General features: G+C 51.9%; 11 protein-coding genes across 11 annotated transcripts; 6 read left to right on the top strand and 5 right to left on the bottom strand.

Annotated features, from left to right (window-relative positions):
• Positions 1 to 575: 575 nt before the first annotated feature.
• On the top strand, positions 576 to 1056 carry AKAW2_60594A (uncharacterized protein; the record flags this gene model as incomplete). The annotated part of the gene is made up of 2 exons (XM_041692737.1): positions 576 to 749; positions 829 to 1056. The coding sequence occupies 2 exons, from the start codon at positions 576 to 578 to the stop codon at positions 1054 to 1056; spliced, it is 402 nt and encodes a 133-aa protein (XP_041546092.1).
• Positions 1057 to 2291: 1235 nt separating this feature from the next.
• Positions 2292 to 3767, top strand: AKAW2_60593A (alpha-mannosyltransferase; the record flags this gene model as incomplete). Its single annotated transcript, XM_041692736.1, has 1 exon — positions 2292 to 3767. The coding sequence occupies one exon, from the start codon at positions 2292 to 2294 to the stop codon at positions 3765 to 3767; it is 1476 nt and encodes a 491-aa protein (XP_041546091.1).
• Positions 3768 to 4336: 569 nt separating this feature from the next.
• On the bottom strand, positions 4337 to 6600 carry AKAW2_60592S (protein kinase COQ8; the record flags this gene model as incomplete). The annotated part of the gene is made up of 3 exons (XM_041692735.1): positions 4337 to 5442; positions 5494 to 5776; positions 5833 to 6600. 3 exons carry the CDS (start codon positions 6598 to 6600, stop codon positions 4337 to 4339), a joined length of 2157 nt encoding a protein of 718 aa, XP_041546090.1.
• A 303-nt stretch (positions 6601 to 6903) lies between these two features.
• Positions 6904 to 7913, top strand: AKAW2_60591A (urease accessory protein UreF; the record flags this gene model as incomplete). The annotated part of the gene is made up of 2 exons (XM_041692733.1): positions 6904 to 7042; positions 7147 to 7913. The coding sequence occupies 2 exons, from the start codon at positions 6904 to 6906 to the stop codon at positions 7911 to 7913; spliced, it is 906 nt and encodes a 301-aa protein (XP_041546089.1).
• A 604-nt stretch (positions 7914 to 8517) lies between these two features.
• Positions 8518 to 11063, bottom strand: BRE1 (E3 ubiquitin-protein ligase BRE1; the record flags this gene model as incomplete). Its single annotated transcript, XM_041692732.1, has 6 exons — positions 8518 to 8691; positions 8763 to 9836; positions 9893 to 10440; positions 10498 to 10549; positions 10606 to 10749; positions 10875 to 11063. The coding sequence occupies 6 exons, from the start codon at positions 11061 to 11063 to the stop codon at positions 8518 to 8520; spliced, it is 2181 nt and encodes a 726-aa protein (XP_041546088.1).
• Positions 11064 to 11558: 495 nt separating this feature from the next.
• On the top strand, positions 11559 to 13376 carry BDP1 (transcription factor TFIIIB subunit BDP1; the record flags this gene model as incomplete). The annotated part of the gene is made up of 2 exons (XM_041692731.1): positions 11559 to 11586; positions 11665 to 13376. The coding sequence occupies 2 exons, from the start codon at positions 11559 to 11561 to the stop codon at positions 13374 to 13376; spliced, it is 1740 nt and encodes a 579-aa protein (XP_041546087.1).
• A 354-nt stretch (positions 13377 to 13730) lies between these two features.
• AKAW2_60588S (DUF1183 domain protein) lies at positions 13731 to 14657 on the bottom strand (the record flags this gene model as incomplete). Its single annotated transcript, XM_041692730.1, has 1 exon — positions 13731 to 14657. The coding sequence occupies one exon, from the start codon at positions 14655 to 14657 to the stop codon at positions 13731 to 13733; it is 927 nt and encodes a 308-aa protein (XP_041546086.1).
• Positions 14658 to 15080: 423 nt separating this feature from the next.
• Positions 15081 to 16658, top strand: mmm1 (ERMES complex subunit MMM1; the record flags this gene model as incomplete). The annotated part of the gene is made up of 3 exons (XM_041692729.1): positions 15081 to 15096; positions 15157 to 15187; positions 15251 to 16658. 3 exons carry the CDS (start codon positions 15081 to 15083, stop codon positions 16656 to 16658), a joined length of 1455 nt encoding a protein of 484 aa, XP_041546085.1.
• Positions 16659 to 18057: 1399 nt separating this feature from the next.
• On the top strand, positions 18058 to 20231 carry MTO1 (tRNA modification protein MTO1; the record flags this gene model as incomplete). The annotated part of the gene is made up of 2 exons (XM_041692728.1): positions 18058 to 18173; positions 18263 to 20231. 2 exons carry the CDS (start codon positions 18058 to 18060, stop codon positions 20229 to 20231), a joined length of 2085 nt encoding a protein of 694 aa, XP_041546084.1.
• Positions 20232 to 21173: 942 nt separating this feature from the next.
• On the bottom strand, positions 21174 to 22730 carry AKAW2_60585S (cardiolipin synthase; the record flags this gene model as incomplete). The annotated part of the gene is made up of 5 exons (XM_041692727.1): positions 21174 to 21303; positions 21637 to 21901; positions 21967 to 22271; positions 22376 to 22486; positions 22555 to 22730. The coding sequence occupies 5 exons, from the start codon at positions 22728 to 22730 to the stop codon at positions 21174 to 21176; spliced, it is 987 nt and encodes a 328-aa protein (XP_041546083.1).
• A 1025-nt stretch (positions 22731 to 23755) lies between these two features.
• On the bottom strand, positions 23756 to 24667 carry AKAW2_60584S (uncharacterized protein; the record flags this gene model as incomplete). The annotated part of the gene is made up of 1 exon (XM_041692726.1): positions 23756 to 24667. One exon carries the CDS (start codon positions 24665 to 24667, stop codon positions 23756 to 23758), a length of 912 nt encoding a protein of 303 aa, XP_041546082.1.
• Positions 24668 to 25929: the final 1262 nt, after the last annotated feature.

Here is a 25929-nt window from a genome sequence, read left to right as displayed (position 1 = left end):
AAGAGAAAGAATGCGGATGGGCAATCAAGTAAGAGTTGATGATGTCGATGTCGTCGACCCCGGACGGGCTAGTCCCATGGAGAAGTTCCCCTTAGGGTTTAGGGCTTCCCTCCTTGGGTTTTCCCCGACGGTCGGTCGGCTGTCATCTCCGATGGGGACTTGGTATGTCAACTGTAGTATACTGCATCATCTTCGAGGGAATAAGCGAGATATATTCACCGTTTTTGCTAATAATTTAAGCACATTTGAAAGATTCAGGCAAGCCGATGGATGAAAGAGGAATATTGATCACCCCATAAAATAAATACTAGGAGTACATACTTATAACAATAACAATCGATGAACCAAAACAAGGCATTCAACCATTACCATTTCTGCCATCACAGACCGCTTACCGGACAGGCAGCGCCATCATCCATCCAAGCATTATTTACTCTATATTTACTATCTACTACTGTATCCCTTCCCATTGCCCAGCAAGGCCGTGTCATAAATTGCCTCAGCTGACGCACAAGGAATGCTTTATGTAACCAAGTAACCAACCAGCTGCTTCTGGAATACTTTTAGCCACGCGAATGGCTTGGGTTACCGCCTTGACAGCGAGCTTCGGTGCCGTGCTCTATGCTCTGGCTTACTTGGCTTCCTGGTGCTATGGGCTGTTCAGTGTACTAGCCTCGCCAATGTGGATCCTAGCCCATGCCATCCTCTATGTGCTCCTTTCTCCACTAAGGCTTCTAATCAAATTCGAGGTACGAATGGATAGATTCTCCATCCTTTCTAGCAGGTACTGGTCGCAACCCAAGGAATAAACACTTATGGTTCACCTAGGCCATTCTTAGCTACTTCACAGTAGCCGCATTGATGGGGGTAATCCTGGGAATATCAATTCATTATGCGTCGTCGGTTACTGTGGAGGCGATTCATCAATGGTTTGGTTCACTGAATGACCCAGCTCGCCCTAGGCGGAATAGTTTCCATGGACGTCTACTTGATAAAGTCAAAAGAGGGACTTCTCCAAGCGATTCCAACGCGACCGACGAGAATATGCCGGAGTGATAGACCGACGCGAGGGATAGGCTCAAACCGATGAGAACCTGGGCATCGTCTACACGATCCTGATCCTCGAAGGGGAAGAAAAAACAGCAGCCGGGCCGAGGAATGACGGGACGCTTTAAACTAAATCATGAGCATACAGTGGGCATGTCAGCGGAAAGTGTAGTGATTACGTCTGTACTATATATTTTTGACATTAGCATGTGTTAGCTTATTTCGCAGTAGACTATTACGCCTCTGAGCGGTTCGACCGAATGCATGACAGATACTAGCGGAGGCAGACGGATCCTCGCTGGCGGACGGGGCTGGTAATCTCCGGGTTTATTGACGCAATCAATCCGCGACAGTCTGGATGGACCCTGCCGCTCATCCAATTCCCCACTGCAATTATACTTTCATGAGACTCAAAGAAGACTCTCCCTCATCTTATCTTAATAAACTATTAGGATAGCCCCCAATTCCCACTATTTTAGTAGTAGTAGTATTCCTACTATGGACAGTTGCTTGTTATTTTTTACCCTAGACATTTATCATCTATTCAAGTATTTTGCTTTTCTTTTTTTTTTATTTTATTTTTTAATTTTTCCCCGTCTCTTCTCACCGCAATACGAATTACTGAAGGGAAAAAATAAAGTATAAATATCAACTTAAGCATTACACCGCAGTCCATTCTAACCATGGTCCACTCAGTAACACCGATGTCATCACTCCTGATTGTTTGTTTCAACTTGACATGAATCATACCCCTGCGACTATACTATCACTCGATAACTCCGGACAAACTACCTTTGCAAGTGGATTGCTTATCACCGAACATCGTGCTGTGGGTCTCTCGAACCATCAATCAACAAGAACAACCCCTCGGTCTCGAACGGACCATCCTGCAATCTGTCCAGGGTTCGCTTCGCTTGTTCATCTCCGTCCTTTATTCCTCCCCTCGCAAATTCCCCCGACACTCTTCTTTCCTATCCTTTGATTCTATTTCCAAAGGTACTCTGCAGCTTCTTCTTCTTCTTCCTCGACACGCATGTCTTCTCCATTTATCAGCCTCGTTACATTTCCTCTCGAGCCTTGCTGACGCCCCCCCGGACGCCTCCCAATGCCTTTTCCCCTGCGCTAGCGGTGTCTTCTCCGATATAACGACTACGTCAGACTCTCCGTGCTATACTTTGCGATCCTAACGAGACCACGAAACCATTGACAGCCGTTGACATTCCTGTCGCAACATTCCAAACACAATGTTCCCCTCCAGAGCGTTCTTACGAGTGCGCTCCCTATTACTTGCGATATTTATCCTATTGACATTCGCTTGGTCCTATTCACGATGGCGCAGCTATCCTCTGACCGAGAAAGCCCCATCCATACAAACACACCAAGCGACTCCCTTGAACCACAGACATACCGAAGGCCACATCCAATTCTGGCGTCAATTCCAGCCACTTCTGACCGCTCATGAGCCGAAATGCGAGCCACCTCTGAGATTAGGATCGGCGCCGTCAATTAGGTTCGAACAATCGAACCCGGAAGACCGCCCGGAGCTGCTGGACATGCTCCCATTCGACGTGGATACGATGAAAAATGCGCACAGCGGATTTGTCGATGCGATCAATACCAACCCGCCCCAACTGAACTATACACAGAATACGCGAGGCTTGGTTTCCACCGCGGGGGGCTCCTACTTACCCGTGCTGGTGATCTCGCTTCGAATGCTTCGCAGAACGGGCTCAAAGTTACCCGTCGAAGTTTTCCTCGCAAATGAAGAAGAATATGAAGAGCACATCTGCGAAGTGGTCCTGCCATCGCTGAATGCGCAATGTGTGCTCTTGTCGGAAATCCTCGACGCCGTCCCAGGCGATATGAAAGTCGAGAAATACCAGTTCAAGCTTCTCGCAATGCTGTTCTCGTCATTCGAAGAAATCCTCTTCTTAGACGCCGATGCGTTCCCGATTCACCCACCGGAAATGCTATTCGTCAATGGCCCTTTTCCCTCGAAGAACATGGTCACTTGGCCCGATTTCTGGGCATCCACCGTCTCGTCCTACTACTACGAAATTGCCTCTCAGCCGATTCCCCAGAACTCAGTCCGACAGTCCAGCGAATCCGGAGAGGTCCTTATCTCGAAGAAGACGCACATCAAAACCCTTCTTCTCAGCACCTACTATAACATGTGGGGTCCCGATTTCTATTACCCATTGCTTTCGCAAGGCGCAGCCGGAGAGGGCGATAAAGAAACCTTCGTCGCAGCCGCCATGACCCTCCAGGAACCATACTACCAGGTCTCGGAGCCAATTTGCGCCATCGGCCACGGCACACAGGGCGGTCTGGCCGGCTCCGCGATGGTGCAGTTCGATCCCATTGAAGACTACGCTCTGACGCAGAAGGGCGAGTGGCGAGTCCATGGATCGAAGGCGCCCGCCCCCCGAGCATTCTTCATCCACGCCAACTTCCCCAAGTTCAACCCGGCCACGGTGTTCGACAAACAGGCCGTGAACCCAGCTTTCGCGGATGACGGGAGCTACACGCGCGCATGGACAATTCCCGATGAGGTGATCAAGGCCTTTGGCACTGATATCGAGAAACGCTTCTGGGATGAGATTCTTTGGACGGCGTGCGAACTTGAGGATAAGTTCAGTACTTGGAAGGATAAGAAGGGCATCTGCAAGGGGGTGAAGAACTATTGGAATGCTATGTTCGGTATCGGGCATTCTCGTTGAGTTAGGGTCGGTCGGTTTCCCGATTTCAGCCTTAACTTGGTGCTGGTCGCTCCGTGAGATGTGTAGGGAGTATGTATCATCACCTACCGAGGTGCAACGATCCCCACGAGACAATATCTTCGGGGTATATCTGAGTGGGTGTCCGGGTTACTATCAGAATGGAGCAACAGCACAACGAGACACGCAGTGACGAAGACGCTTCAGCTCATATTACAGCAATAGGAGCGACACATCTACGCCCCATGTCTCATCAAGGAGACACGACCCACACTGCAAGACACTTTGGACCAGCCTTGGATACCTTCTATAAATACAAACGACTGGCAATTTCAGGGTCTCATCCTGGATAACATACACATATTCACAAATACCTCCCTTCACGCCATGTCATGCCATGCCATCAGCTTTTGGCTACTTATTTCATGTACCATATACCAATACCCATACACTACTATAAATACAAACCCATTGATGTAAATCTCTATACATACAATCTAAGCTAATGATACAAATCCAGAGAAGAGAATAATACACCCCCTCCCCTCCACACAGTCCCTGAAAGGATACACTCACTCCCTCTCAATTGTCCCCGCAACCTGCGCCTTCCTAACCGCCTCCCTAAACATCTCCTTACACGGCACTCTAGATCCCAACCTCGCGCACAACAAAAACGCACCACTCAACTTCCGGTGTAGACTATACGTCTCCTCCGGCGGAGGCGTTAACCTCTCCCGAATCATAAGGGGAATCAACCCCCTCACGCGATCCGTAATAGTCTGGTTCCTAAAATCATACACATCCGGCGACGACTCCATGAACGGCTCCGCGATAGTAGTAACAGAAGTAACGTGCGCATCGACCATCTCTTGACTCTCATGGCCCGTGAGATACCCTAATTCGCGGGACAACTCCGCACAGCGCTGACGATCGTTCTTCGCTGCCGCGATCAGCGTATGTACATACTTGGTGATGAATTCATCGGGGTATTCGCGGGAGGCGCCGAAATCGAGTAATTCGAGCTTGTTGGTCTGGGCGTTGTAGAGGAAGTTCGTCCAGTTGGGGTCCGTCTGCATGTACTTGAACTCGGTGATTTCGCGAAGACAGAGACGGAGGATCTGGGTGCCGATCCAGTCGCGTTGGGATTGGGTGAAATTTTGGATTTTGGTGACGGCGATGCCGTTGAGGCGTTCCATTGTAAGGACTTGTTTGCCGGAGGCTTCGGGGATGATGGCGGGGATGTGGAAGACGGGGTCGTCGGCCAGGAGCGAGCGGAAGTGCTCGCCGCAGGTGGCTTCGCGGTGGTAGTCGCATTCCCAGGCGAGTTCGGTGCGGGCGTTGGCGATGGTTTTGTCGAGGTAGAGGCCGCGTGGGAGGAGGCGGGAGGCGGTTAGGAGGATGGAGAGGTTGTTGAGGTCGGAGTCGATCGAGTCGGCGACGCCTGGGTATTGGATTTTGACGGCGACGGGTTGGCCCGTGGAGGCGAGGACGGCGCCGTGCACTTGGCCGATGGAGGCGGCTGCCATGGGGATTTCGTCGAAGGAGGAGAATAGGTCGCGCCAGTTGGGGCCGAGGTTGTCGGTTAGGACTTTGTCGCGTTGTGAGGCGGGCATGTAGTCTGCGCGGTCTTGGACTCGTTGCAGGACCTCGTGGATGGAGTCGGGGAGCATTTTGGTGTCTGGTGTGGTGTTAGAGAGGAGTTGGTTAATGGGGTAGATGGTGTGTGTACCTTGGATGCTCAGCATCTGCCCCAACTTGAGGGCCGCTCCGCGCATCTTGGAGAGTTTGGCGACGAGACGTTCCATGTTTCCGGCGCTGAACATGAGGGATCCGGTGCTTTCGGACTGGCTTCCAGTGGCTCGTCGTAGGCTTTCACTGACGGCGCCAAAGGCCATGGATGTGGCTAGGCCACCGTATTGCCATAGCCTGCCTAGTCGGGAAGCTGGAACCCGAGACTCGATCATCTGGTATGTTGCCTGCTGCTTCATGGCTGCGGCAGTCTCAGGTTCTACCTGTGGGCACTTTATTAGATATAAACGTCCGATTGGCTGCGACTGCTTGCACTCACTGTTGTTGTTGACACGATGTCCTCCACGGCCTGAGCCTCTTCTTTCGACAATCCCTCCTTCCCAATGGGTTTGGCGTCAGGTGGTGGCATTGGAGTCTTTCCTTTGTATTTTAGATCCGCAGCAGCTTGCCGAGACAGCATCTTAGCCACCTTAGGGCTGTGGAATAATTCCTTCATCATATCCTCCGAAATCTCCTCCTGTTGTTCCGTAGGCTGAGTTGACGACGCAGGTTTCTCGGCACCGACGGGTGAGTGGAATACGTCCGCATTTATCTCAGTGTTGATGCCTGTTTGCGTGTCGCTGGAGGTCTTGGGTAGTTTAACCCTAGGAAGTCCAGACGAGCCGGGGGTCGTCTGTTTGGAGGGTTTATAGAAGACATCTTGCTGCTGGCTAACATCCAATTGACTAGCTCCGTAACCGGTATGTTCCGCCGTCGTTGAAGGTATCTGCGACTCTGCCTGTCGTTGTGCTTTCCTGGCCTCATCCGGCGAGAGATTCGTGTGCATGGGGGACGAGCTCGGGGCCCGGGGTGACGGTGCGGGTGCCGGTTGGGAGGGAGAAGGATCATCATTGAACCGCTTTGCTAAGGCTGCCGCAGCTTGTGCGGTCATGCAGAGGCCATCCACCTGGCTCTTGATGCCTTTGGTGAGGGACGAAGTCCTGGTAAATAAGTCTAGCTGGCGCTGCCGCACCTCGAGGTGCTTCACGGCCACGGACCTGGCGACATTGCAAAGTTGGATCGCGTCCAACAGACGCTTGCCCGACATGATTAATAATGTAGCAGAGAAGCCCGGGCTGGTCTCCAAACTACCGTCTTCGCATAATGATGGAAACTGAAGCAATTGGGGGAGCGCGAGAGCAAACCGGATAGCATCTTGAACCTCGAAAAGCCGCGGTGGTTTTCTGCCGGGCGGTACCGCGCCCCGGAGAGGTCCGGAGGCAACTGATAAGGAAGACAGCCGACCGGATAAAACTAAGAATAGTATTTAAAGGCGAATGTTCCTCCCGCGGGTCTCCCTTTCTTCATCACCGCCATGTACCGGCCGCCTTAACTTGTTTGGTGAGGGCAAATGACAGTGAAGACCAACGTGCAGGATATCGAGCAAGAGATCGTGGATCTCGAGGACCGTCTGCGCAATGCACGTGCTCGTCTAGCGTCGGCCTCAGCGTCGCACAAGGGCGGGGGTTCATATCTACCGGTACCGGAGGGTGTGTTTGCCCCCGCGGATGTCTTCCCCGTATACTTCTTCTTTTGCAACTGCATCTTCCACCACCTATCTACAAGATACTAACCGTCCATTCCTCCGCTCCAGATACTACGGGAATAGTGCCTAGTCATGCACTGCTCCTCCTCTCGGATTCAGCCCTTCCGTTGGGCTCGTTCGCCTACTCCAGCGGTCTCGAGTCCTATCTGGCGCACAACAAGCCCCTTCCTCGCTCGGTGACCCCAATTGCATCCTTCCAACGCTTCCTGAAGCTCTCGATCGCTTCTATGGCAAGTACATCACTTCCATACGTTCTGGCAGGATACAGACGCCCAGAAGACTTGGAAACCCTGGACAATGACCTTGATGCGTCTACCCCCTGCATAGTTGCCCAGCGGGCGAGTCTCGCCCAAGGGCGGGCATTGCTCGGGGTCTGGGAACGCGCTTTCCGGAAAACGTATGCGTTCAACCCATTCCACGCTAACCCCAACGCTGCTGAGGCAGTGAAGGTGGTAGAGGAATTCTCCGACATACTGAAGACCTCGCTGGGTACTGACGAACTAGGCCCCAAAGGTCACTTTGCGCCTTTGTGGGGGGTGGTATGTCTGGCCATGGGCATGGACGCCCACCAGACTGCTTATGTCTTTATGTTGAACCATGCCAAGGCAGTCCTTAGCGCTGCTGTCCGTGCGTCCGTCATGGGCCCTTATCAGGCGCAGAACATCCTGGCCAGCAAAGGCCTGCAAAGCATGATCACTCAACGTATAGAGCGGGAGTGGGATACTCCCGTCGAAGATGCAGGACAAATCGTCCCACCTCTTGATCTCTGGGTGGGACGACATGAACTTCTATATAGCAGAATCTTCAACTCATAATACATAGATCACCACGATAGCTCTCTCGATTCTTTTCTTTTTGGTCCAAGGTGACATTCCTGTATGAATATAGCTGCATTCATCATCTTTCTCTCTGCCGTGACGTCCTAGTTAATCCTACAACATGCACCGTATTGTCCCACCCAGGTGCCGCTCGAACACTGACGTGGGTATCCAAAAAACAACTCCTCTGGACCGGAGGGTAATAAAAAGAGAAGGGAAAAGAAAAGAAAAGAAAAGGAATAAAAGGCGGCAAAGAGAAACGAAGAGAGAAAGAAAATTAAAAGGAAAACAAATATGGAAAAACCGGTAACCCGAAGACCAAACAACCCGGCCACTATGCAAATAAGATATCCGATCAATAGGAACAGATTTAGATCGAACGCCGGCCCTCTGATATCCTGTCCTGCTAAACCACAGTAAAACACCGCACCATGAGCCTTTTTCCATGATTATGGAGCGCAATGGGTAAAAGAAAAATCAAGCCGTAATAAAGTGACGTAGGTGAGTGAAAAGGTGAAGGCGAGAAAGGCAAGAAGAGAAGGAAGAGACTATAGTACACGAAGTTGAGGGTATGAACCCAGGATGGAGGGTTCTGAGCAAATCACAGTGTGATATGCATGTAATCGTTGTTACCGAAGGACTTGTTGCAGTTGGGACACTTTCGGGACCGAGATGTGAGGCGCTCCTCTACGCATTCTTTGCAGAACACGTGACCACATGTCTTGATAGCCGTGTTCTTGAAGTTGCGACGACACACAGTGCAGAGTGCCAGAGTCTGTAGGGCAAGTTAGTGAGGATGATCCAATATGGCGTAAAAACGGTAGTAGAGATGGGATATAACCATACCCTCAGCATTTCATATTCGGACGAGGAGTTCCCCAAACTCTTGTTCTTCCAGTTCTCCAGGCTCTTCTTGGTATCCGCCAGGGTCACCTTCAGACCTTCCACCTCCGTTTCCGCTTGGCGACAAGCACTCGAGGTGCTAGCCAATGTCGAGTCCTTGGAAGCTGACAACGCCTTGAGTTCGGCCACCTGCCGGTTCAAGCCCTCAATTGTGATGTTTTTCTCTGTGACTTGCTGCTGGGCTGCATAATTCTTATTCATCATCGAATTCAGTGCTTCCTTAGTCTCGCTAACTTGCTTTTCCATGTTGGCCAGCAGAGAACGGGTAGCTGCCTCGGATTCCTTCAGCTGCGACACAATGTCCGAAGTTTTCGCATTTTGCATGCGCAGGGTGCGGACCTCCACATCCCTGGCCTCTTTGCTCTTCATTGCAGCGAAATATTTCTGATCGGCCTTGGACTTCTCCGCGATGAGTCGGGCGACCTTCTCCTCCAAGGCACTGAAATCGGTGACTTTCTGTGATGCCAATGAAGAGTACTTCTTGCAGGCGACTTGCATCGAGGATAGTTCGGTATTAAGCATCGAAAACTGACGTTCCAGGTTGCTGAACTTAGCACGCAGTTCTTCGATCGGAATCTCATCGACGCCTTTTGATGTGCTCTTCTCCTTATCTAGTTCCATACGCAACCTTTGAACCTCGGACTCTAGCGCCGTAATCCGAGCCTGTCCAGCATCTGCAAGTTCTTGCACCTTTGTAGCCGCAGTTTTCTCCTGCTCTTGCGCAGCCTTCCGCATTTGCTGGTCCGCCAAAAGTTCGTCGCGCGCGTTGCGTATCCGTGCCAGATCTGTTTCTGCCCGCATTAATTGCATCTCCTTCTCAGCGATCGCATTTTGTGCCTCTTCATCAACCTGATTGCGGTAGGCGGTTCGCTCCGATCGGAATTTTGCCGCTTCTTCTCGCAGTTGCACGTTGGTCGCTTCTAAGTGGTTGATCCGAGTAACAACGTCATCGTACTGGGATTTCAATTGCTTGAACAAGTCCGTGTGCGCGTAGTCATCGTCAGTAAGTCGTGAATGCTGCCGTCTCACGTTAGCACTGTGCGAGTCTAGCTGACCCAACCGGGTGGGCGTACCTTGATGTTAAGATCCGTTATTTGAGTCAGTAATTTGGCATTTTCACTCTCCAATTTCTGAAGCTGTTCTTTCTGCTTTTCAGACACGGCGACAAGTTTGCTGTGGGCTTCTTCCAGGGCAGGACTCCGCTCGCCGCTAGGGGTCGCGCCGTTGGACGCGGAAGGCTCTTCCTTGGGTGCAGACGCACTATCGCCGCCGGGGCGTTGGGCTCCTAGAATGTACTGCTTCTCTAATTTGGCAACCGTCAAGCTCCGTGCACGATCGAGCTTTTTCTCGGCTACCATGTACCGTAAAGAGGCTTCTTCGAGACTTTCTTCGAGTTGCTGCTTTTCAGATAAGGCTTTCTCTAATTCTGCGATGGTGGCTTTCTCCTCAGCAAGTTTTTTGGCGAGTTGAGTCTGTAACTCTGAAGCCTCGGGTGTGGTCCTGGGGGATTTGGACAGTAAGCTAGAGATGACCTGGCGGATATCCTCCGAACGAGACTTTAAGTGCTTCTCGAATTTGTCGACATCATCGAACAGCAGGCTGCTTTGGAAAGCCGGGCGTTCTGGGATTTTGTTTAGCGTTTCCATGTAAACCAACGGCCGGCATGAGTGGGACCCACCCTTGGCATCCTCTTCGGCAGCGCCCATGAGCAATTTGACCTCGTCGACCAACTGTCGACTCGTCAGACAATCTGCACCGGATGAGCAAAATACAACGATCTACTCACTTGCTTATACCAGGTATCTATGATACGGAGATGGTCATTGTGGTAGGCGGTAGCTTTGGACATCTCCTTCAGCTTGGCCTCGAGCGACACCTTCTCACGTTTGTACTCCTGCATCTGGCGCCATATTGCGTCCTTTTGGAAACGCTGCGACGAAAAGACGTCAGTATGTCACCTGGAGGGTAGCGGTAAAGTCGACTATGGCGTTCCAATCCTGTCTAGGGGAACCCTTGGGATAAGTTGGCACCCACGTGGGCAGATCGGGGACTTACCTCCAGGTCATCTTTCCAGGGCATATCAGCGTCGGGATGGGGTTTACTACCACCATTGACCGAAGTCGCTTGCTTTTTCAACGGTGGAGCAGAATCATTATGGTCGTAGGCAGCGGCTCTCTTCCGGTCTTCCATCATGACAAAACCGGAATCGGAAGATGCGACGGGGGATGCTTCGGCGGCCGGCATCAGTGGCTAAAGAGGCATACGTCAGAAGAGGCCGTCACCACTGAGCAGCAACGGGCCGAAAGCAGGGACCGTAACAATCTCCGACCGTGAAAGACGTGACGGGGGGTGGTTGTTGTGGAAGAAAAGGCGGGTGGAAGGGGGGAAGCGAGGAAGAGGTGGAAGAGGGGGATGGAGAGGGAATGAGTTGAGATAAGCAAAGACTCCCAGGCAGGAAGAAGCCAGGAGGATTTTCGGCCTGCCAGTTTAGCGTCCCTTCGCGCCTCCCACGTGACCGCGCCCACTTTCCCCAGGAGTTCAGGTTCAGGTTCAGCTCTTTCCGCCCGCCAATCTAGACTTTTTGCTGGTTTATTACTCTCTCGGTCCCTTCTTCTGCCTACTACCACCACCACCAACTACACCACCATCAGTTCATCATCATTGTTCGCCCCCTACTATCTCCCCTTGCTCATTTTATCCCTTCCTTACCTTTCGCCTCAGCGATGACCAGCATGCAGAATGAAGTCCTTTTCCAGTTCGGCCATTAGTACGTTCCTTTGTCCCCTCTTCCCGTGTCCCGTCCCGCCTTCTATACGTTCAACTGCTAATCATGCCTCCTCTACAGATAAGTCGGGCAAGAAGTTTGCCCCGAAGGCGCCCGCTCGCCGTCCTCCAGCCTCCGCTCCCCCCAGAAGACCTAGTGTAGCCTCCCAGCCATCTGCCTCTCAGACTCCCCAACCTCCAACAGAGACAGCAACTCCCGAACCCGGCCCACCGGCCCCCGCTGTTCAGCCCTCCATTCCTACTGCACCTTCAATCCCAGAGGAGCCAGCAGTCTCTCCTAAGGAGAATGTCGCCGTAACTCAGTCTGCGACGGCCATTCCAATTCCCCGTCCCAAGCGCAAGGCTTCGGTGTCTGCAGTCTCCCCGGGAACCCTAGAACAGATCTCAACCCCTCCTCAACCTACCCCGCCTACACCTACCGCGCCAGAACCCCAAGTCGAGCAGACACAGGCTACTGTGAGCGATACTGCGACTGCTGTCCCCGAGACACAGATATCCCGCCCCGATAATGACGCGACAGTGATTCGTCCATCCAAACGTCCCAAGACCACCGGAGAATCCACCGCCATTACCACCGATGCTGTCCCCAGCGTTTCCGCCCCTTCTGCTGCTGCTCCTCATCCTGCTACGACTACGCGCACCACCGAATCAATTGCGATAGACGCCAATCCCCAACTCGTTACTCCTCCAGCAACGCAGGCGGCACTCACAGATAGCGAAGGGACTACAGATGCGCGCCCTAGAACTGACTCGCAGGTTACTATTGCCGAACAAGGTCGGAAGCCAACGAGGACTAGACGGAAATCAGTGAAGGATGTCAATGGGGAAAATGCGACAAAGAAGAAGGAAAGGAAGCCTCGAACACGCAAGAAGCGCGAGCCAACCCCCGAAGGCGCCGAATCTGTCGAGATCGCCCCCGCAATGGTCAAGATGTCGGAGCTGTGCAAGGATTTGCGCACGGGTAAAATGTCCAAGCGTGAGACTGAGCTGCGCAACATGGAACAGGCGGAGCAGGAGCGTAAGCAAAAAGCGCAGCAGGAAGGCGATACCGAGGCACCGGTAAAAGAAAACGGGAACGACGCGTCTCCCGCCGGAGACCAGGATGAGAACCCAGACAATAAGGCCCAGGCTGGACCAGTGATGAGGATCGTTAACGGAGAGATTGTGCTCGACACTGCTTCATTGCAGGTGGATCGCCATGCCGACGCCGCGAGGAATGCTGGGGACCTCGAGGATGTTATCGAAAACTCGTTTACTCGCAAAATCAACCAGGCGACATATGGAAAACGCTCCAAGACCGAGTCCTGGGACGAGGAGATGACCGACCTTTTCTATCGGGGCTTGCGCATGTTTGGTACGGATTTCATGATGATCAGCAAGTTGTTCCCGGGCCGTTCCCGGCGCCAGATCAAGCTCAAGTTCAACAACGAAGAACGTCGTGACCCACAGCGGATCAAAGAAACATTGTTGGGCCCGCGGGAGACCATTGACATTAGTACCTACTCGGAGATGACCAACACTGTCTATGACGACCCCAGGCTGATCCAACAAGAGTTGGACGAGGAGCGGAAGCGGATTGAGGCACAGCACGCTAAAGAGAAGGAAGCGCAGGAAGAGATGCTTCGTAATCCTGACGGTGCGGCTGGTGGTGCCGACGGCACTGCAGCCAACGACGTGCCTGTCAAAGCGAAGCGGAACAACAGAAAACAAGCCATGAAAGCCATGGCTGGTGGCACTGAAGAAGTTTTGGGCACCATTGATGATATACCTTGAGTACACAGGATCGATAAATTTATTTTTACGGCCGATTTCAATTCCATGCGGGGATACAGGTGTTTTTGGCGTTGCAGACCAGACCAGTTATACTGCCTGGTGCAGGAGTTTACTTGGGTTCCTGTTCGTCTTTTCTTTTGCCCCCCGGTGATGATGAATGTCTGTTTGTTTACTCTATTTGCTTACTACACCGTGGTCGGCTGGAGTAGTGGTAATTATCCGACGATTTGGTCCTACGTGTATCTTAGTGGTCGGCCATTACAACGAGAATATCAAAAGAATCAAAGGCTTATAGCGAGCGCATACTTCCCAAAGTATCGACTGTCGTTTCACGTCTCTGCTCCTCGTAAGCTATTACCTGCGGCGTGTTGAGCCAAACCCGGTACTTGAGGTGCTGCTGGAGAATTGCGGAGTGCGCGATCCTGAGCTACCCTCCCCAGGGTCATCATATCTTCTGGACGAGGAAGGCCGGGTCCAAGTAGATGACGAACTAGACCGATTCCCAGCGCTTCTTCTTCCCAGCGCATAACCAGCCGCCCCGCCACTCATGGCACCCGTCCAAAACCCAGGTCTCCAACGCTCGCTAGGGTCCGAGGAAGGAGTATAAGGAGGCGGCGAGGCTGAGTACGGCGGCGGAGGCCCATCATCCCCATAACCACCACCACCTCCTCCTCCCCCACCACCACGGCGTCGTCGCTGTGGCCGATTCGCTCCCGACCCACAACACTCGTTGAAGAATGCTGCCAGAATAAACACAAAAACGGCGATCATAAACCCAAAGAAGATCACTTTGCCTACGGGACCAAGCTCATCACTCGAAGAGCTCGATCTCTCATTGCGCAAGTGTCCGAACTTCTCCTCTCCCGCTTCCGTCAGCAGTAGGCGATATTCGACTCCACAGCTCCCTTTCAATATCCACTTGTCGTCGGCATTCCGGTATCCTTCACATATTACGTCTGTAGCTCCGAGCTTGAATTCCTGTGGGAGCGACGCAGTGCAGGTCCATTGGACGTCTTCTTCATCGTAGTCGTAGCCTTCGTTTGTGCATCGCATTGTATCGATCTCGTACATATTGCAGATGCGCTTGGATGGGCCGGTGCATTTTAGCTGCGGGATTGGAGATACTCGTCTGGAGGTGGTGAGACGGTTTCCGCGGAGGGTGAGTGACCGGACGCGCGAGAGGAGGATGGCGTCTTTCCCTGGCGGTCGGTCGGAGAGAGCGGTGTGTGGGAAGAGGAGGAGGAGGGAGAGGAGGAGCTGTTGGAAGAGTAGATAGTACATTGTGGGAGGTGTCTTGTGAATGGGTAGCTTTGGTGTGTGTGTCAGTGGAGAGTGAGCATAAGCATGCTGCCGACGATGGATGCGGCGTCTAGATAGATGGCACACAAGCAGTGGTAAGGCGATGTGGTATCAGTACAGTATGTAGATATGGGATTCTGGAACGTGCAAGTATTCAAACGTGTCCTCCCCAGACAACCAGCTTGAGGGGCGGTTCTTGCATCCGATCTGGATTGTGTTGGACCCGCGGTGGAGGAGGGATCGATCACCGCTTAGCGTCACCGCAGCGGAAACCTCGACCTTTCGCCATTTTCCGGTTCTTTCGTCATTTCTCCAAGACACCCTCATTCAGCCCCTTCTATATAATCCCGCCGGCTGTGGTGGTCATGGGCGATGGGCAGAAGTTGAGGTCTACAGTGGCGGACAATGTCTTTCCAACAAAGTGCGATCGGACTCATTTCCCCCTCTGCTAAGGACTGCCTGAAGCTAACTGACGAACCAGGTGAAACGGTGCCCGTTCCGGCTCAATCCTCGTATGTCACTAATGGCCTGATCCCCTTTGGTTGTTCCAACAGAGGGCTAACGAACTAGTCTAGCCTATCTTTCACGCAGGGGTTTTTGCTTGGGCAGCTGTCCGTGGTGCTGTTGATCGGAGCCTTCATCAAGTTCTTCATTTTCGGCGAAGCTCCTCCGCCGCCCTCCCGCGGCCTTTCACATCGAGCCTCTACCCATCGGCGTTCCAATTCCATCTATACAATTAACCCTAACGAGGCCAATAACCGGTCATTGAGGGAGAAGCCGTCGAATTCGAACGTTCTCCGTCCGGTGCCTTCCTCCTCGACGAATACCCGCTCTATCCTCCGCAAAACCTACTACAGCGCCATTCCTACAAATCCCTCGAAACATGGCAGGCATAAGATTCATCATTCGTCGCATCAGCCAGAGTCTCTGGACTGGTTCAATGTGTTGATCGCCCAGACTATTGCTCAATACAGACAAACAGCGTACTCGTTGAAGGACTCTCCGACCTCGTCCATCCTCAGCTCGCTCAATGCCTCCCTCAACAATCCCGAGAAAAAGCCGTCTTTCATAGACAATATCAACGTCACAGATATCTCGCTTGGTGAAGAATTTCCCATCTTCAGCAACTGCCGTATCATTGCTGTCGATGACCCCAATTCCGATGGCGGGAGACTCCAAGCCCTGATGGACGTCGACTTGAGCGACGACAACTTGTCAATCGCCATCGAAACTTCCTTGCTGCTTAATTATCCTAAGCCGTGCTCCGCGATTCTCCCTGTGGCACTTTCTGTTTCTGTTGTCCGGTTTTCGGGCACTTTATGTATCTCTCTTGTTCCCGCGTCCACCCCTCCCCTCCATACTCCCTCCCCATCCCCATCCCCTCCCACCGCTGATGATGGGAACTCGCGCGGCAAGGCAACCGGAGCCGCCAACGCACAAGCGGCCGACGAGGAAGCTGATGGACTTCCACCAAAGTCCAGCCCGAAGAGCAATGTTGCATTCTCTTTCCTTCCGGATTACCGGCTGGATCTCTCCGTTCGATCCCTCATCGGCTCCCGGAGCAGGCTCCAGGACGTGCCTAAGGTGGCTCAGCTAGTGGAAGCTCGTGTGCACGCGTGGTTCGAGGAGCGAGTGGTCGAGCCCCGAGTGCAAGTAGTCGGGCTGCCTGATCTATGGCCCCGCATGGGGCGGACCGGTGTCCGTACCGGTGACGACTCGGAAACCGGCTCGAACGCAGCATCTCGGAGTGCCATGTCGGCTGATCTTGGAGATCATCATTTGGGGGATCGAGAACCCGAGGGCCTACGGTTCCGGGGTGGACTTGCTTCACGGCCCCAGTTCGATAGCGTCTCGCGAACGAGCAGCTACAACGTCGAGACAGGGGACCTGCGCAGTCCCAGCTTGGTCCGAGAGGAGAGTTCAGGAGCGCTTAGCGAACAATTTCAGATGCCTGGCTCTTTGTCCGGCGCGGCTGCTCGCTGAGCAAAGCTACCTTTCCTTGGTTACGTGTACCATAGATGACTACGAGTTTTGAAGAAAAGTATCCGACCTACATAACGAACGGAGTTAGGTAAATAGGGGAATTGAACATCACCGTGTGCACAATACAAACACAAAGTTTATCCACGAACAGGTAATAAATGTGATAAAAATTTCATTGCCATGGTATATAACATAGTCGTCACATCAAGCTCTACATTGCCATCCCCAACCCATTTTAAACAGCAGCAACAGCAGCCTTACCCAGACTACCGAGGTACGACACACGGTGCGGGTTCTCATCGAGATCGTTGCTGCGGTTCAAGGGAGTCCACTTGGGTTCCTCCTGGAAGAGACGCATAGCCTTGACGTACTAAAGCCCAGACAGACCCATTAGCACCACACCATTCCACAGCTACACCAATGGCAAACTTACGTTCTTCTCATCCGTCGTAAAGCGATGATAGATACCCGCGGGGAGAATGATCAAATCATCCTTCACCAACTTGATGCGCACCCACTCGTCCTCCTTGCCACGGACATCAAAGTATCCCTCACCGTCCCGGATGTAGCGGATTTCCTCGTCCTCGTGGAGATGCTCGTGGAAGAACATCTTCACCTTCTCCTCGTACACATCGCCCATGGTCTTGGGGGACACGGTGACCTCATCGCGGTTCTTGTATCCGCGCTCGGCGGCCAGGGCATCGACGTCCTCGATTTTCGGGCAGTACTTGTAAAAAACACCCAGGGACGCGAGGTAGGCTTCGTCGACGGGACGACCGTCGTCGTGGGGTTCGCGCTGGTCGCCCTGATAATCATGAAATGTCAGTCGGTGCCATAGTGGTAACCAATGGAGGGGTAAGTGACGAAACCCATGCGAGGTGGGGGAGGGGTGCAAGGCGGGATATATAGACAGGACGAACTCACCGGCTTGTTATCGTACCAGTAAGCCTTCATTTTCAACGAATTCTAATAGATACAAATGCACACAAAATCCACAAGTTCGACAAAATACAAGAACGAACAACCAGGAACGAGGATCAACGGCGAATATAAGTCCACCCCAAAGCCAATAAAGCCGCCGCGGGGCCGCCGTGAAATAAGCCCCACGTGTGATTGGCTGCAATGCAAAACTTCGGCTCATTTCGTCATTACGTCAGCAAAGCACATCATCTCACCGCCTTTCGGAGTTTGACTCGGATTTAAGCTTTTTGGTCCTTGGCTTGTCGCGCACGTGATGCGGATATGAGTTCTTTTTTCCGGGGCAAAAAAAGGTTAATTAAATCTATGGGATTAGTTTAGCAGTGAGTGAGATTCCGGTTGCGGAAGCATCGAATTTCCTAGCTTCTCCCCTTTCCACATCCCCCTCCCTCCTTGACGCTCTAGGCCATCCCGTTCACAAATGGCTTTTCGGGCTCGCTCCGTTGCCCTTCTTCGTTGGGGATTGGAGCCGAGATCATCCCAGTTGAATGTGCTGGGTAGGAGACGTGGGTTGGCGACGGTGTCGGATGGGACGCGGTATGTTTTTTTTTTTTTTTTTTTTTTTTTCTCTATCCTATACGGGGGGTGTATGCAGTGGCTTGGTGCTAACCCTAGCTTGTGTATAGAGCCTACGATGTGGTGGTCATTGGAGGAGGTCATGCAGGCTCCGAAGCCTGTGCCGCGGCTGCTCGTTCAGGCGCCCGAACCGCATTAATCACGCCTTCGCTATCCAACATCGGTGTCTGTTCTTGTAATCCGAGTTTCGGTGGAATCGGAAAGGGTACTATGATCCGGGAAGTTGATGCGATGGATGGTGTCGCGGGACGAATCATCGATAAGGCCGGTATTATGTTTCGCACGCTGAACCGATCCAAGGGCCCGGCGGTTTGGGGTCCCCGTGCTCAGATCGATCGCGATTTGTATAAGAAGTACATGCAGGAGGAGTTGCAAGGGACGGAAGGATTGAGTATCGTCGAGGGTAAGGTGGCCGATATTGTGGTGTCGAAGGAAGGGGTCGAGCATACTCCCGGAGCGCAGGGCAAGATTGTTGGTGTTAGGCTGGAGTCTGGCGAGGTTATACCGACTGGCAAGGTGGTCATTACGACGGGTACGTTCTTGGGTGGAGAGATTCATATTGGGCTTGAAGCGTACCCGTCTGGTCGGATGGGTGAGGCTGCTACGTTCGGACTTAGCAAGTCCTTGCGGGATGCCGGGTTCACGCTGGGTCGTTTGAAGACGGGGACACCCCCGCGGTTGGATAGGAAGACGATCAACTTTGCGCCGTTGGAAGTCCAGGAGGGTGATCACCCTCCGAGTCCATTCTCTTATCTCAATGGCAGGGTTCAGGTAGACGACGAGGCCCAACTTACTTGCTGGATGACCTACACTAATGACGACGTTCACGATATTGTCCGGGCGAATCTGGACAAGACTATTCACATTCGCGAGACCGTTAGGGGTCCCAGATATTGTCCTTCGCTCGAGTCCAAGATCATCCGCTTCACCGATAAGAAGCGCCATCTGATCTGGCTTGAGCCAGAGGGATTCGCGCCAAACGACGTCATCTACCCCAACGGTATCTCCATGACTATCCCTGCCGACGCCCAGTACGCCATGTTGCGAAAGGTTCACGGTCTCGAGAACGTAACCATGCTTCAACCCGGGTACGGAGTCGAGTACGACTACATTGACCCACGCAATCTCCGCCCCACGCTCGAAACGAAACTCATCAGCGGTCTCTACCTCGCCGGTCAGATTAATGGCACCACCGGCTACGAAGAAGCCGCCGGACAGGGCATCATTGCCGGTACCAACGCAGGATTATCCGCCCAAGGTCGGGAACCGCTCACTCTCCGCCGGTCCGACGCATTCATCGGCATCATGATCGACGACCTGATCACGAAGGGCGTGTCCGAGCCCTACCGCATGTTCACGACACGAAGCGAATACCGCATCACCACTCGCTCCGACAACGCCGACCTCCGTCTCACCCGGATGGCCCGCGAGGCCGGAATCGTCTCCGACAAGCGCTGGCGCCACTTCACGGAAACAGAAGCGCAAATCAACGAGCTTCAAACCCTCCTCGAGAACACCAAGATGTCCTCCTACGCCTGGGCCCGCAAGGGCTTCAAAGCCCGCATCGACCCCTCTCAACGCTCCGCCCTCGACCTCCTCTGTCTCCGCGAAAGCGACATCGACTCTCTCATCCCGCACATCGAATCCCCCACCGGCACCGTCTACTCCGCCTCTTCTTTCCCTCCGGAGATCCGCAACCGCGTCTCCATCGAAGGCCGTTACGCCCCCTTCGTGATCCGCCAGGAAAACGCAGCCAAGAAATCCCTCCGCGACGAGAACTTGTCTATCCCCGCTGATCTGGACTATGCGACAGTGAAAGGCATCAGCATCGAGGAAAAGCAGGCCCTGGAGCGCGTCCGTCCCGTCAGTATCGGCATGGCGAGACGCATTGAGGGCGTTACTCCATCCGGTGTCCTGAGGGTGCTTATGCACGTGCATAGGACCAGTCGGGATAGGACTGCTCCCGCATCGGAAGGGCTTGAGGAGACCCCTGATGATGTTATCAGCCAGGCGCCGTGAACTGGTGCCATCATTGATCACGTGGTTATTGGAATCTGGTGTTGGACGACGACTATACTACATTATTGCATATCACAGCGACAGGCGAATTGAGTCGACTGGACTAGGCGTATCGGTGTCATTTCGAGGGTTGTGAAAAAAAAATTGAAAGATGGTTTGGTTTAGAGGCCTCTTATGTATATTATCATCATTATTATACCTTTCATCTTTTTCTTTTCGAGGCCTTTTTGTATTATAATTTTTGCCTTGTGGATCTCGGATACTGCGTATACCAATTCATCTCTCTTCTTGTCCTATCTATTGTGGAATAGGCGACCGATGGAATAGCATGGCTGGTGGTGAGATTGGACATTCTAGACTTGGATTCAGACCTGTGGAGCTTAAATCAAGGAATATTTTGTACAATGTATATTTATGAAGAAACTGATATACAGATATCAATCATTAACCAATAGCTGGCTTATATGGGCTTGGTAACTAGTCTAGACTCTTTCTTAACTATATTTTACTTATCTATATCTGTTGGCAACTATTTAATCACAACCGTGGATAACTTTTATAAAATATATCCAATTTTGGTACTACACTCTCCACACACACACCACTTGGATCTTTATGATATATGTGAACTGCTCGGTGGGTGACTTTTTCTCATTGATAAGTACCGACGTGATTGTGACGTACAGTAGTAGTGGAGAGGGTGGTCCAGGTCAGATACGTATTACTACTACCATCATCGGATATATATTTACATCAGCTACACACCCCAGCGACCGATGAAGTTTAACTGAATGATGTAGTATCGAAACCCACAACTAACTATACAATGCGAAATAACCCGAAAACAACAATGCTCTATTTATATATACATACATGCATACATACACCTACACACAGACTTCATCTATGATGCGACAACTATGGGCTGGGGAGTGGGTTTGATCAAGGCTTCTTACCCGCCGCGGCGCGGGCAATGCGCTTCTGGACTTCTTCCTTGGAGAGGATTTTGACAGCGTCCCTGGAGAAGACATAGCTCAGGCCGGACCAGAGGGTGGTTGCGGCGACGAGGTACCTTCAATTACTGTTAGTAAACCTCATCATGAGGTTTTTCCTGTAATTGTTTCGATCGAATGAAAAAAAAAAAAAAAGGACAAAAAAAAAGAAAAACATACAACAGAAGGGATTCGCTGGTGGTCACCCACCCAACTACTAACCTCCCGGCGTGTGGCTTAAGTACGGCTGAGCGGACGGGAAGCCCTGTTTTCCACACCCTATGGTCGTATGTACCAGACATACACCAGAACGGGTTTACATAGGCCTCTTCCCGCTTTACGCGCACACATTTTTACAACAGTGACGGGGCAAGGGTAACAATGATAACTGGGGAATAAAATGGGCCACTCACTGGAATCCGGTCATTGCTTCCCTCAGGCTCCAAGCGTCGATGACCGTCTCGGGAAGTACAGGAAGCGCAATCGCACTACCCACTAGGAGCAGCTGCAGGGCCGTATTGATCTTGGACACCGTAGTGGGCTTCACTTCGGCCGAGGGGAGTGAGAAATCCCAGTACCGGGCCATGGTCTTGGGCGGTGGCAGGGATATCCATCGGTAGTAGATTGCAGAAATGGCTAGTCCGACATCCCGTCCCAGGATGATTACAGCGAGCCAGACTGGGTTTGTTAGCCAATTGAGCCGAAGGTTCGTCGTTGGTTTATGCCTCGGGGACACAACGTACCTGGGATGGACCCGTTCACGGCCAGGCAGGTGACTCCAATGGTCATGAGCAGCTTGTCAGCCATCGGGTCGATGATCGTTCCGACAACGGTCTGCAAGTTCCACCGCCGTGCGATGTAGCCGTCCACAAGATCTGTGATACCGGCGTATGCGAACAGACTCAGTGCGGCTACGTGGTGGTCGTGAACGAGGAAGTATCCTACCATAGGCGCCGCAAGTAGACGGGTGAACGTGAGAATGTTGGGGACGGTGTAGATATTCTCATGAGTCCGAGGCAGCTTGGAGAGAATTGGCGACTTCTTGAGGCTGTTTTGAGAGATATGACACGGTTAGGACTCGGGAGGGGCTGATAACAGAGCGCAGCCCTCGATAACCCTACACGTCTGACAGGCGTAATGTTGAGTGCTCACCTTGAAGAGTCTGGATCTGTTGGCTTTTGTGCGGAGTATCGCTTCTGTTGGCCAACACTTCGTACCAACTGCGACTCTATAGCGCAAAGGCCGACCTTCTTTCGTAATGTGCTGGATCTTGATTTAGCGACTTATTCTCATGGCCATGCTTGGTCAAACTTAGTCAAATCATATCATACTTTGCCTGAATCCTTGAGCGACTGCTCAGAGTAATCGCTGAGAAGCTGCGTGCTTCTGTTACCGACATCTGCCATCCTCGCTGGGAGAGGGGAGTGTTCACCAGCGGGGATGTAAATAGCCGAGCGCATTGTTTGGATGCACGTAGAGGCATTGGCAACATTGCAATCGCTGTCATGATAAAGCCGGTGAGTCGGTAGATGATGGAAAGATCCGGATGATGCTCGCGCGGTATCGCCCAGATATAGCGAATATAGAATGGTTCCCAACAGACAATGCTTTCCAGAAGCCCAGTAGATAGAATAGAGCCAGCCGATGTAATTCAATTGGTGGCAGAGTACTAGCAAACAACAAAAGTAGTCATGTCATAGAACAATCTGACCATATGACCACGTGACGCAGGAGAAAAGTAGCCGGAAGGAAAGAAGGCGAGATCGTGAAAACGAAAGAACAAGCCCTGAAACCAACACTCAATGGCGTCGCTTGGAACCAAGGATCAGAGGCTGTTCAAGACTGGAATGAATGAAGTATACTACTGTCTGAACAGCGAGATTATCCGGCTTCCGCGAGACTCCTGGGCACGTGAGTCTCGGGTCAGGCGGCGATCAATCCAACTGACGGAGTAATTGCCATCCACGACGCCGGATGATGATGACTCGAGACGAAGAAGCGCGAGAAGCACCGGACGTTCGACAGAAAGCGAAAGGGGGACGAGAAGGAGAGTATAGACCTCGGTCGAGGCTCGCGATGGGAGAAAATGCCGACGGAGTTTTGGTTCCTCCGAGGTCATGTGACTGAATATAGACATGGCAGACTAGAGTTGCTATGAGAGAAACAGTTCATGATAGCAAGGTTGAATGGCAGTACTCATATAGAGACAAATACAGGGAGGTAAAGTGTGTAAGTGCTTGTTGTGTATGAGTTGCTCAACTCGCTCAGCTATTATATTGTACAAAATCATACGAGGAATATTTCCGAGTAGGATTTGGCACCTAAGTTGTATCAATTTGAGGTGATTAGATATTGGAAAAGACCCACACCATCGTCAGTGATAATGCATATTCCCCACAGTTCTTACTGATACCGGGACCACACTAACAGGCTCGACATAACTTTGGTTCAACAGAACTGCTCGAGCACGAATCTCGGCCAATGCAATATTCACGCTTTGTCCATTGCTGTCCTGAAAGACCCCGAGAAAGTCTAGGTAGTATGTTGAACGCATGAAGGCTCATCCGCTGGAAGCTCGGATACAGGGGTTCCTTGAGTTTCTGCTGCCATATACTTAACAGGGCTGCCGGGTCTCTTGATTTCCCCTGAAGGATCCTGGATTATTGGTCCAGCATCAGCCGATGGCTCTCCTTGGATTTTCCGCCTCAGACACCAGTACAACACAGCTACTACCAGGCCGCAGCCGGCCACGGCTCCAGCAACCGGCCCAGCAATCCACGCTCTTGAGGAATGTGTCTCTGGAGTTGGGCTAGGTGAAGGGGCAGCGGTTGTTGTAGAGGTCAAGGCAGTGGAAGTGGCGACAGCAGTCTTATTCTGGGCCTGCGTTGCAGTCACCGGTGATGAAAGCTTCTCAGCACCCGCCGTAATTGTTAAGTGGTGGTAAGTGATATCTGCAGGTCCCAAAGTTGTAGTACTCGTTCTTTCCATGGACATAATCGTTGTAGGGTCAGACCACCAGGAGCTCACATAGGTCTCGCATGATGCTCTTTGGGTTGAAGAAATAATCCTGCAGGCCCTTGAGTCGATACCGATAGTGGACTTCTGGGGGTCTTGTGTGGTGCCGCTTGAGCTGTGTATGTATGTTGAAGGACCTACGGTTATCGTAGGGGGGATTCTGTTGGCCTCCATGTCGCATCTAGCAAATATGCCCTGAGTACAGTTCAGCACGATGGTAGTCTGGCCCTCCACGGTATTCACATCCACGATGCTTCCGGCAAGGTACCCGAGAAATTTGTTGTAATACATCCCATGCCCCTCAATAACTTGAACATATGTATCTGTGACTGTTGTGACCTCCGTTTTCATCGTTGTGGACGTGTACACTGTGTCTGACATTGCCAGTATAGGAAAGGCGACCACGAGGACGGCGAATGCTGAAAGCATGGCTCCCTTCAAGTTCAGACAATGGCTTGTATACAGTTAGATGTTTGAAGAGAGCCAGAATATGCAACTCGTAAACGACAGATGCTCATAGATCACACAAGCGTGGTGCAGCTCCTATGAAAATCCCCTGGACCAGAAACGAGGCGCCCGTCAATGATTAGATAGCTGATGATGTGCTATTCACGCCAATGTGTAAATGAATGGAGTGAATCAAAGAGAAAGAGGGGAAGAGACAAACTGTGAGGAGGCGACGGGGGCTGATGGACGAGGTTTCACGAACTGCCCCTGATGGTGCTTCTACCGCTGAGTTCCCCACTTGAAGTTCATCTTTGTCACCTTGACTACCTGACGAGAGCTCATGATGCGCAATGATAGCTTAAAGTCTGCATTGATTGCAGGATTTCGTAGAGTGAAAGACCCAGGGTTAGCATCGATCTACTCGGCCAGGACCGGAATAGACGGTAAATGGCTGGTCCCTGTTGTAGTAAGCGGAGCTCGTATAAACCAAGTCTGGTGGGCCAGACTATAGAATTTATGTTATTTAGAGCCATTAATAGAATAGTAGGGTTCAGATGTTGCTAGTTCAGACCTTTCAGGACCAAGGCCAGGCTGTTGGACGTATGCGAAGACGAGAAGGGGAGACGAGCGGGATCGGGATGTCACCCGCTAACTAGTCGAACTCCTTCGTTGTTACCCTCACACCTCACCCTTTTCACCGAGCAGCATGTATCTTGCAAACACAGGACTCTTTACTAGAGGCCTTTATCCTGGAGCTCATTCTCCCCGAGATTATTGCCAGATGCCAGTGTCTATATCGGACGAGTTACCCCTGGTGCCACTGACTGGAGCGTTCGATTTTCATGATGGCACCTTGTCTCACGCGAGTCGGGTCGATAGGAGTCTGTGTCACACTTCTCTCAGTCTGCCTCGAGAAGCATCCATGATTTGTCTATGCGGAGAATCTCTGGTGGGTCACCATGCCGACGACAAATGAATCGATCGAAGTCCGCGAGCCGATACCCATTCTACAAAAGCAAGCCTCAGATAACGGAAGAGGCCTATACAAAGTGAAAAAGATGGATCCAACTGGGCAATAAAACCTGTCGATGGCTTCGCTTGCTCAGTACTATTTGTCATTTGCTTGGGGCTATCTATAACTGGGGTCTGCTTAGTGAAGTGAGGTTAATTCCTATATCCTGAGAACTATGTACCCTGCAACTACAGGCAGTCTTGCAACTATCTGAGCCTATTAGCTAACCTAA

Source organism: Aspergillus luchuensis, chromosome 6 (assembly GCF_016861625.1).
Source record: "Aspergillus luchuensis IFO 4308 DNA, chromosome 6, nearly complete sequence".
In the NCBI taxonomy this organism is placed as follows: domain Eukaryota; kingdom Fungi; phylum Ascomycota; class Eurotiomycetes; order Eurotiales; family Aspergillaceae; genus Aspergillus; species Aspergillus luchuensis.
The sequence above is the reverse complement of the archived record's forward strand: the minus strand, read 5'-3'. Positions and strand labels throughout refer to the sequence as shown.